This window comes from Macrosteles quadrilineatus, unplaced genomic scaffold (assembly GCF_028750875.1).
Source record: "Macrosteles quadrilineatus isolate MER2022 unplaced genomic scaffold, UCM_ALF_1.0 Scaffold_2__2_contigs__length_208266976, whole genome shotgun sequence".
Taxonomy (NCBI): Eukaryota; Metazoa; Arthropoda; class Insecta; order Hemiptera; family Cicadellidae; genus Macrosteles; species Macrosteles quadrilineatus.
This window is the reverse complement of record NW_026542595.1, coordinates 107369161-107381163: the sequence shown is the minus strand read 5'-3', so window position 1 is coordinate 107381163 and position 12003 is coordinate 107369161. Positions and strand designations below refer to the sequence as shown.

At 30.0% G+C, this 12003-nt stretch overlaps 1 protein-coding gene across 1 annotated transcript; it reads right to left on the bottom strand.

Moving 5' to 3' along the window:
* Positions 1 to 1942: 1942 nt before the first annotated feature.
* On the bottom strand, positions 1943 to 11440 carry LOC128984740 (histone-lysine N-methyltransferase SETD1A-like). The gene is made up of 4 exons (XM_054404080.1): positions 11338 to 11440; positions 10210 to 10508; positions 3755 to 3872; positions 1943 to 2655 (listed from the first exon to the last, which is right to left on the bottom strand). Exons 1-4 carry the CDS (start codon positions 11438 to 11440, stop codon positions 1943 to 1945), a joined length of 1233 nt encoding a protein of 410 aa, XP_054260055.1.
* Positions 11441 to 12003: the final 563 nt, after the last annotated feature.

Sequence of the window (12003 nt, the reverse complement as noted above, 5' to 3'; positions counted from 1 at the left end):
GGATTAACATGGTCAACCTGATGCTGAAATCCATATTGACCTGAAAATTTGTCTGTGTTACTCAAGGTCCCACTATAACATCATAAATCTGTCATGCAAATGTTCCAGACATGCTTCTGTTATCAGAAGGTGATGTAGATGTCATTGAAGAGTCTTGAAAAAAGACTACCAAAAAGGCTCGTGTAAATGAGATTTTAAAATATAGTTTGGTTGTACGTCCTTTGAACCTCATGAAATTTACGTATAAGATGCTTGCAAATAATGCAATATTTAAAAATAGGTACTTAATATGATGGGACACCCAAGTATTTGGTTCTGTTGTTGTAATGTTAGGTTTAGAATGTCAACAAATTAAATACAATATAGAAATAATTTGCTTTCCAAGTAATGTTAAATACAATACTGACATTTTTTTTTTAATGTTTGTTTAATAAAAATGTGGTTACAATTAACTTTACATTTATCTAATGTGCGTGGATTAAAAAGTAACGTCTATGGAAAAGTAGCTAAAATTGTAGCTGTAGCTACATTTCAATGTAGGCCTACTAGCTACTTTTTTGAAAATGTAGCAGTAGTTGTACTAGTTGTAGCTAGCTACATTTTAAAAGTAGCTTCCCCAATACTGTTAATTCCTACAATGGATTCTGATTAGGCTACCTATTGTAAGAAAAAGTTAAAATACAGTAGTTACTTACATTGTTTTGTTTGAACTTAAAATATCACTTCAACAGGCGTGCACAACACAATGTGAGGATATCCACTTACTTGAGATAGTGACATCTCAAATATAGGCATACACAATCTCCCGAACATCACGAACAATTTATAAGCTACACAATTAAGTTACATAATTAAAGCCACGGATACTTACACTAAACAATAATGCGTTTAACTTTCAGCGATTAAAAGAACGCACTATGCTAGAATACTATGAAAGCGTTGGTTATGAAAAGCAATAAATAGCGCATTAGCAGCCGTTGGCAAAACACCACGTGTTGACTTTGGTAATTATCAATTTAATGCATTATTTAAATTTTGCCTCAAGAAAATATTAAATTACCATAAATTTCTATTGCTGGCCTACCCCTTTGGTACAATTTCATTTTTTTCTTTTGAAATATGTTTATTACATTGTTATGAACTAGAAAACAAGTCGTTTATGTTCTAAGACTCATTTATAGTTGAGATATGTCACTTTGATTTTAACTGGTGTGACCTCGGTTCCATAAGAACCCAACTTACTAAAAATCGATTTTTTCGTTTGTACATATTAGTTACTTCTTCATAAACAATATCTAACACCTTTTCGATAAAATTATCAGTAATTACCAATTTAATGCATTATTTAAAATGTGCCTCAAAAAATAATAAATTGGGCCACCATAAACTTCTATTGCTGGCCTATCCCCTTGACACGATTTTCTTTTTTTCTTTTGAAATATGTTAATTACAATGTTATAAACTTAAAAACATGGCGCTTATGAACGTCTACTCATTTATAGTTGAGATAAGTCATATTGAATATTGAATCATATTGAAATTAACGGGGAATTTTGAACTTTGAATTTTTTTGAGCGGGGGTGGTCTGACTTTGAATCCGTAAAAACCCAAGTTACTAAATATACAAGAATCCAATGTCATTCGGTTCCATGATTAATTTTATGGATAATAATTAATTTATTTTAATAAATTTATTTTTACTATAGCTATGTTCTGTTGATTTAGGTGCTCATCTGACTTCGGTTGCATGACGACGCTACATTAAACCAATTAATGTCGCATGACTTTCGCTAAACATGTATTTTTGTGGGTAATAAACTAAACCTATAACATTTTAGGGGGTGTAAGTAATAATTTCTTCGATTTTATAGTGTTTTAAATGGAAATAAAAAATATATATAATAAATTTCTAAAAATACAATATAACACACAGAAAATATATCTACACTCCTGGTGGGACAGGCTCATTATGTTGAGCGGGTTGAGGGGGATGTCCCTGGCGAGGCATCACGTCAGGGGCTCGATGGGTGAAGTTCTGATGCTGGAGAATGATGTAGTGGCGTAGTGGGAGTTGTTGAGGGATTTGTTGAGGGATTTGTTGTGGGATTTGTTGAGGGATTTGTTGAGGGTTGATCTTGGTTGTATTGGGTGACGGGAAACTTGAATGTTGAAAACTTAAAAAATGTGGATGGTAGAATGGGGAAATTGTAGGAGGCGAAATGAGGTATTGGAGTGAGGTTTGGTGGTTAAAATAATTGGGAGGAGGGAATATGCCAGGGTAGGAGTGTTGTGGTAGTACCGGGTGTCGTTGTAATAGGCCTAGTGCGGAAGTTTGTTGAAGTAGTTGTTGTTGAGTTGGGGGTGGTGGTGGTTGTTGTTGAGGTGGGTGTGGTGGTGGTTGTTGTTGAGGTGGGGATGGTGGTGGTTGTTGAGGTGGGGGTGTTGGTGGGAGTGAAGGTAGTTGTGGTGGGGGTGTTGGTGGGATGGATGGTGATCGTCTGGGTCTCCTAGGTGGTCCCCTCGACCCCCGATTGCCTGAGCCCCTCCTGCCTCTGTAACGCATGTTGTTCCTTCCTCGCCCGGGTCTTGGGCCGCTTCTACCTTTTCGGTGTAGCCTCAGAATGTTGACCACAGTTTCCGGATCTTCTTGTGTGTCTGAAACAAGCTATGTATTGCAGTCTGTAAATTCCTATTGTAAAAACAGGATGTAAATTCCACAATGAAATCAACACGAAGTGCATATCTCCCCCTAGCCAAAATGGTGGGTATTCCAAAATTTGATTCAGGCCTATGTGAAACCACCAATTTCAGAAATATTAAAATAGATGTGTACCTATTTTTTAATATACAAAAATTGATAGAAACATTCTATTTGTGGAATTGGTTGTTCACAAAAGTCCCGCGCTTGTTAAAGAAAAATATTTTTTAAAGTTAATAACAGGGTAGGGCGTGGTGATGACTTATTTTTAAAATAACAACCTCTATTGTGGTCTATATGGTTTATATTCCAAAGCACCCATTTAGAAGTGAGTGAAACAATATTTTTATGTAAAGAATTGTAAAACCTTTCTTAACAATCAATATCACAAACAGAATGTATCTATCTATTTTGGTTAAAAATACAGTTTGTTTTGTTACTTATTTACACACTGTATAGGAAATTCACTAAAATGTACGTTTACATGTAACACGGACCTTAACAACCGCTAAACAATGTATAAAAAACTTATTATGGTATTTTCATTATTACTCATACCTAACCAAATAGTTATTGTAGAAGTTACTGTTAGTAAATGCATCTGTTCCTCATCACTTAATTAGTATTATTTTGTGATATGCATGTGCCCTATCTTGTTTTTAAGGTTTAGCGCCCAATCTTAAGAGTAATTACGTTTTATCAATAATGTTAGTATTGAGATTGGAATAATTTATTTGAGATTTTATTGAACAAGTCCAAAAATAACTTGACTGCTTATTTTTACATTAATTTTAATGCTCACAAAAGATACTCTAACAATCAAAGTACACCCCTAGTGCACCGTAGTCTAGCTGGCTTGTGTTCATACATGTATTTCCTACTTTCTCTTGTTTGGCGTACGTTTGTTTTTTAATGTCTAAACCGACATGGCAAGACCCATGTTAAGTTTTAAGTTTACCTTATGACATTGTAACGCAATACATGGAATTTTGAAATAAACCAACAAAATTCAGTAAAGTAGCAGTTGATTAATAACTTACGCAGTAGGCCACCGACCAATCCATGGGACTCGGGCAGCGACGCCCCGCATCATTCTACAGAATTCGATGCTGGACCCACCCCTGCCCGAAGATGGGATCAACATGGTCAACCTGATGCTGAAATCCATATCAATCTGAAAATGTGTCTGTGTCACTCAAGGTCCTACTATAACATCATAAATCTGTCATGCAAATGCTCCAGGCATGCTTCTGTTATCAGATGGTGATGTAGATGTCATTGAAAAGTCTTGGAAAAAGACTACCAAAAAGGCTCTTGTAACCTACTTTGAGTCCAAGTATATCCAAGACCATGCTCAACGATCATTTTCAATGGATCGTGAAGGCATAAAAAAGATAAGTAAACTTATTTTGTCAAATGGATTTATAAACGACCCCGACTACTACACAGAGCTAAAAACACTAGATTACCTTGTGTGTTTCTCGGAATCGACATCACACAACAGGTGGTATGTGTATATTGACGACTACAAGTTGTTAGAGGGTCCTCTTGGCTGGACTCGACAGTTATTGATATTGCAGGTCATGTCATACTCGTAAAAATTTCCTACTTCACATTTCGATTGGATATTTCAGTTTTGGTTTTCGAAGTAATAACTGTGCGGGTGTGCATGTGTATGTGTGAATGTACAGAGCTACAGACTAAACCTATGGTTCTTTTTGATGACATTTAATATTAATGTTCTAATCCAAGGTCTCTCCAGGTGTTATTTACCATTTGTTAGAAATTTTGTTTTTCAACAGCGGTTTCGACATAAAACAACTGAAAATGGAATCTGGACTTAAAAGGCCGGAATTTTTTTATAACTTATTTATTCTCCACCTATTTTTTACTCGAATAACACTATTACCTTATTTTATGCAAATTAAAGCAAAACGATTAATGTAATTGATATCAAAAATAATGTTCCCACTAAATAAAAATGCGTTTCTGAATATCACATCACTGCTTGTCGCAAAATAGAATAGTTGGTGCAGAAATCTATTGATGGCGCTGTATCGTGACCTAACACCATTATCGCCAGGTACCACTATTATACTAATAATACCAGAATATAACAACTAGATTGGAATTTACCTTATATTTATTTCACAGACTTGTCTCAATTTACCTGAGATGCACTAAAACCATTTTACGATTAAACAAACTGATAAATCATTTAACCTTATTAGTTTAAATTGATAAAGTTTAAAAGTAAATATTCGACATAAAATGAACATGTTATTGAAATCATACAACTGTAGCAATAAAAAACATTATAAATTTATTGGAAACATTAACATAAAATTACATAAATATTCAAAACAATATTTGTTAAATAAAAGTTATTATCTTGAATTATAATTTTTTTTTTTAAATATGAAATAATAAAAATACTTATAACCTAAAATATAAAATAAAAACTTAAAAAAATTTAAAAATTTAAATTTACAAGTTACAAACAAAACAATATGTTTAATAAAATAAAATTAAATTAAAACCATAAAATTTTTTTATATGAAATAATAAAAAAACATAACCTAAAATATAAAATAGAAACTTAAAAAAACTTGAAAAATTAACAATATACTTCTTACTAACAAAACAATATAACTACCAACACTTAAACAATTAAACTAACTTATTACTTATACTGGGCGTCCAAAACCACCCGTACACCCCTTTCAAAACGATGGAAACATTTTCTTAGAAACCAAAAATAATACAGAACTAGCTACATTGGGTACGGTCCACGAAATATTGATGGCGCTGTATCGTGACCTAACACCATTATCGCCAGGTACCACTATTATACTAATAATACCAGAATATAACAACTAGATTGGAATTTACCTTATATTTATTTCACAGTCTTGTCTCAATTTACCTGAGATGCACTAAAACCATTTTACGATTAAACAAACTGATAAATCATTTAACCTTATTAGTTTAAATTGATAAAGTTTAAAAGTAAATATTCGACATAAAATGAACATGTTATTGAAATCATACAACTGTAGCAATAAAAAACATTATAAATTTATTGGAAACATTAACATAAAATTACATAAATATTCAAAACAATATTTGTTAAATAAAAGTTATTATCTTGAATTATAATTTTTTTTTTAAATATGAAATAATAAAAATACTTATAACCTAAAATATAAAATAAAAACTTAAAAAAATTTAAAAATTTAAATTTACAAGTTACAAACAAAACAATATGTTTAATAAAATAAAATTAAATTAAAACCATAAAATTTTTTATATGAAATAATAAAAAAACATAACCTAAAATATAAAATAGAAACTTAAAAAAACTTGAAAAATTAACAATATACTTCTTACTAACAAAACAATATAACTACCAACACTTAAACAATTAAACTAACTTATTACTTATACTGGGCGTCCAAAACCACCCGTACACCCCTTTCAAAACAATGGAAACATTTTCTTAGAAACCAAAAATAATACAGAACTAGCTACATTGGGTACGGTCCACGAAATATTGATGGCGCTGTATCGTGACCTAACACCATTATCGCCAGGTACCACTATTATACTAATAATACCAGAATATAACAACTAGATTGGAATTTACCTTATATTTATTTCACAGACTTGTCTCAATTTACCTGAGATGCACTAAAACCATTTTACGATTAAACAAACTGATAAATCATTTAACCTTATTAGTTTAAATTGATAAAGTTTAAAAGTAAATATTCGACATAAAATGAACATGTTATTGAAATCATACAACTGTAGCAATAAAAAACATTATAAATTTATTGGAAACATTAACATAAAATTACATAAATATTCAAAACAATATTTGTTAAATAAAAGTTATTATCTTGAATTATAATTTTTTTTTTAAATATGAAATAATAAAAATACTTATAACCTAAAATATAAAATAAAAACTTAAAAAAATTTAAAAATTTAAATTTACAAGTTACAAACAAAACAATATGTTTAATAAAATAAAATTAAATTAAAACCATAAAATTTTTTTATATGAAATAATAAAAAAACATAACCTAAAATATAAAATAGAAACTTAAAAAAACTTGAAAAATTAACAATATACTTCTTACTAACAAAACAATATAACTACCAACACTTAAACAATTAAACTAACTTATTACTTATACTGGGCGTCCAAAACCACCCGTACACCCCTTTCAAAACGATGGAAACATTTTCTTAGAAACCAAAAATAATACAGAACTAGCTACATTGGGTACGGTCCACGAAATATTGATGGCGCTGTATCGTGACCTAACACCATTATCGCCAGGTACCACTATTATACTAATAATACCAGAATATAACAACTAGATTGGAATTTACCTTATATTTATTTCACAGTCTTGTCTCAATTTACCTGAGATGCACTAAAACCATTTTACGATTAAACAAACTGATAAATCATTTAACCTTATTAGTTTAAATTGATAAAGTTTAAAAGTAAATATTCGACATAAAATGAACATGTTATTGAAATCATACAACTGTAGCAATAAAAAACATTATAAATTTATTGGAAACATTAACATAAAATTACATAAATATTCAAAACAATATTTGTTAAATAAAAGTTATTATCTTGAATTATAATTTTTTTTTTAAATATGAAATAATAAAAATACTTATAACCTAAAATATAAAATAAAAACTTAAAAAAATTTAAAAATTTAAATTTACAAGTTACAAACAAAACAATATGTTTAATAAAATAAAATTAAATTAAAACCATAAAATTTTTTATATGAAATAATAAAAAAACATAACCTAAAATATAAAATAGAAACTTAAAAAAACTTGAAAAATTAACAATATACTTCTTACTAACAAAACAATATAACTACCAACACTTAAACAATTAAACTAACTTATTACTTATACTGGGCGTCCAAAACCACCCGTACACCCCTTTCAAAACAATGGAAACATTTTCTTAGAAACCAAAAATAATACAGAACTAGCTACATTGGGTACGGTCCACGAAATATTGATGGCGCTGTATCGTGACCTAACACCATTATCGCCAGGTACCACTATTATACTAATAATACCAGAATATAACAACTAGATTGGAATTTACCTTATATTTATTTCACAGTCTTGTCTCAATTTACCTGAGATGCACTAAAACCATTTTACGATTAAACAAACTGATAAATCATTTAACCTTATTAGTTTAAATTGATAAAGTTTAAAAGTAAATATTCGACATAAAATGAACATGTTATTGAAATCATACAACTGTAGCAATAAAAAACATTATAAATTTATTGGAAACATTAACATAAAATTACATAAATATTCAAAACAATATTTGTTAAATAAAAGTTATTATCTTGAATTATAATTTTTTTTTTAAATATGAAATAATAAAAATACTTATAACCTAAAATATAAAATAAAAACTTAAAAAAATTTAAAAATTTAAATTTACAAGTTACAAACAAAACAATATGTTTAATAAAATAAAATTAAATTAAAACCATAAAATTTTTTATATGAAATAATAAAAAAACATAACCTAAAATATAAAATAGAAACTTAAAAAAACTTGAAAAATTAACAATATACTTCTTACTAACAAAACAATATAACTACCAACACTTAAACAATTAAACTAACTTATTACTTATACTGGGCGTCCAAAACCACCCGTACACCCCTTTCAAAACAATGGAAACATTTTCTTAGAAACCAAAAATAATACAGAACTAGCTACATTGGGTACGGTCCACGAAATATTGATGGCGCTGTATCGTGACCTAACACCATTATCGCCAGGTACCACTATTATACTAATAATACCAGAATATAACAACTAGATTGGAATTTACCTTATATTTATTTCACAGACTTGTCTCAATTTACCTGAGATGCACTAAAACCATTTTACGATTAAACAAACTGATAAATCATTTAACCTTATTAGTTTAAATTGATAAAGTTTAAAAGTAAATATTCGACATAAAATGAACATGTTATTGAAATCATACAACTGTAGCAATAAAAAACATTATAAATTTATTGGAAACATTAACATAAAATTACATAAATATTCAAAACAATATTTGTTAAATAAAAGTTATTATCTTGAATTATAATTTTTTTTTTAAATATGAAATAATAAAAATACTTATAACCTAAAATATAAAATAAAAACTTAAAAAAATTTAAAAATTTAAATTTACAAGTTACAAACAAAACAATATGTTTAATAAAATAAAATTAAATTAAAACCATAAATTTTTTTTATATGAAATAATAAAAAAACATAACCTAAAATATAAAATAGAAACTTAAAAAAACTTGAAAAATTAACAATATACTTCTTACTAACAAAACAATATAACTACCAACACTTAAACAATTAAACTAACTTATTACTTATACTGGGTGTCCAAAACCACCCGTACACCCCTTTCAAAACGATGGAAACATTTTCTTAGAAACCAAAAATAATACAGAACTAGCTACATTGGGTACGGTCCACGAAATGGTGATAATTTCAAATCCAAAATCACACCGGAAGTGGCTTTTTCAGACCGGAAGTTGACTTTTTGAAATGTAAGCTACCAATTTTGATTACAGAATCGGATTCTACGTTGAAAAATACATAACTTTTGTATAAAACATTTTTTGAAAACAACTAGTTTTCTACCTCTATTCTCCTATTAAAGTCAATAATTTTGGGTCATTCATCTGTCAAAGTTGCTTGAAACAATAATAGAGAAAAACAAATAATAAAGATTACATAAAGACCTGTGATAAATAGAATCAGCTGTTCATTGTAAACATTATATTAATTGAGTAACAGCTGGTCTACACATTGCTTAGTATCATTCTATTAAAAAAATCATTTATTTTTAAATTAAAATGTACAAATGTAAAAACAAATGATTTAAACAAAAAATAAATTAAGCAATGTGTAGACCAGCTGTTACTCAATTACTAAGGTGTTTACAATAAACAGCTGATTCTATTCTTCATATGTCTTTATGTAATCTTTGTTATTTGTTTTTCTCTATTATTGTTTTGAGTAACTTTGACGGACGAATGACTCAAAATTATTGACTTTAATTTGGGGATTAGAGGTAGAAAACAAGTTTTTTCAAAAAAATGTTTTAGATAAAAGCTATGTATTTTTTAACGTAGAATCCGATTCTTTAATAAAAATTGGTAGTTTATATTTAAAAAAAAGTCAACTTCCGGTCTGAAAAAGCCACTTCCGGTGTGATTTTGAATTTGAAAATATCACCATTGAAAATATCATTTGAAAAATCATCATCATATTTGGTAGACCGTGCCCAATTTATCTAGTTCTGTGTTATTAGTTGTTTGTAAGAAAAGGTTTCCTTCGTTTTTAAAGGGGTGTACGGGTGGTTTTGGACACCCGGTATTAGGCTAACATTGAAAGTAGTAAATTCTTAATCATTTACCTCCTTCCCATCTACAAGTTCTCCCTCCTCAATTGGTGTTTTCTCCCCTGCTTCTTTATCCTTTTCGCCGGGGGTTTCTTTGGCCACCACTTGTTCTTGTTCTTTGTCGTCTTGTTCCCTCCTCCTGTCTCCATCAACGCCGCCACCTCTTCCTATGCCACCTCTTCCTATGCCCCCTCTTCCCCTAAATCCGCTTCCTCGCCTTTGCTCATAAGGTTTGAATCTGTTCGTCTGCTTCCCTTGTGCCCTGAAATTTCTCAGTATGGTAATCACCATACTCTCCTTGTACTCGTATTGCTCTGTAAAAAAGTGACGTTAAAATATTAGAGATACAAATTATAAAATGTTATACAATATCTAATCTGATGCAGTGTGTAAATTAAGTTTTGAAACAAATCTGTATTTTTAAACCGAAATTGATAGAATTGTGGCGTTTAACAAATGTTCTGTTCATGGTTTTTTGTATAAACATTTTATTTAACCCTTTTAAACAGAGTAGAATATGGGGGTGATTTATTTTATTAATAACAACCGCTATTGAGTGACCCTTCATTTCCAAGGGTTTGTCAAAAGTAATACAATGTCGCAAATCCGACGTAGATATGAACAAATTTGATTTATGTGAAAAAGCACCCTATAAGCGTATAACTCGAGTTAGGACGATAACTCGAGCAAAAATGTTCCGATTTTGATGAAATATGGTTTAAACGTGTAAACCTTCATTTATTCGAAAGAGTTCGCGAACCAGCATGATCGGACTATGGGAACAGGGTTTTATGGGGTAAAAATTTACTTACTAACTATTTACATTTAAAAAAAAACATTTTTACCCTCCCTGATGCAGCAAACCTAAGTACTTGTTCTACTAATTCAATTTTAATGGGAAATAAATGTTATATTTTTAAGTAGACATTTTAGTGTAAATCAAATCAGGCAAATGGAAAATCGCCTAGTCTGAAGGTTTTCGGCGGCGAGGTTATTTATTTGATTTTTTAATAACCGCCATTTTGGCTATGGCCGAAATGTCCACCTCAGGCTTTACAAACCCTTCAAAATGTAGACCTTTAGTTATATTACTGAATATTTGCATTATAAGTCGGGAGGTTTAATTATTTTCATTTAACTTACCAAGCATAGATACAATTAGGCCAACTTGGGCCCACGGCACACTTGCCGCCACACTTGAGGCTGCCTCCCCCCTCGTTTTAGCTTCCTCCTTAGCTATGTACATTTTATATGCGGCACGATTCACTGAATCAAGATTCATCTGTAAAAATTATATTTTAAAAACCAGTGCTACATGACACTAGATGGGCTGAGGGGGTTTGAGCAGGCATGAGAGTAGTATGCAATGTTATTGCTGATTATTGTAATATGGACTGTGGTGATGAAAATTTCGTATGTCGCCTATTTCAGAAGTGGTCGATAAGGTGGGGGGAGAGGGCAAACATGGCGGGCTGCGCTATGCGTAAAACGCTGATATTTAGAAAACGGTTAAAGATACAACATCGGTTAAGTAGTTGGTTTATCATTGTACAATAATTGATCGGAACTGTAATATGTTACATGTAATTCACAGTTAACATGTTAAGGTACAATTCTGTACTCATTTAAAGATCAAAATCCTAACCAATTGTATATTTACAATAACCTACCCCCGTCGTCCCCACCCCGATAAAAGTATCAGTATTTACCAATTTAATGCATTATTTAAAATTTGCATCAAGAAAATAATAAATTGCCATAAATTTCTATTGCTGGCCTATCCTTTTGGTACTATTTCCTTTTTTTAAT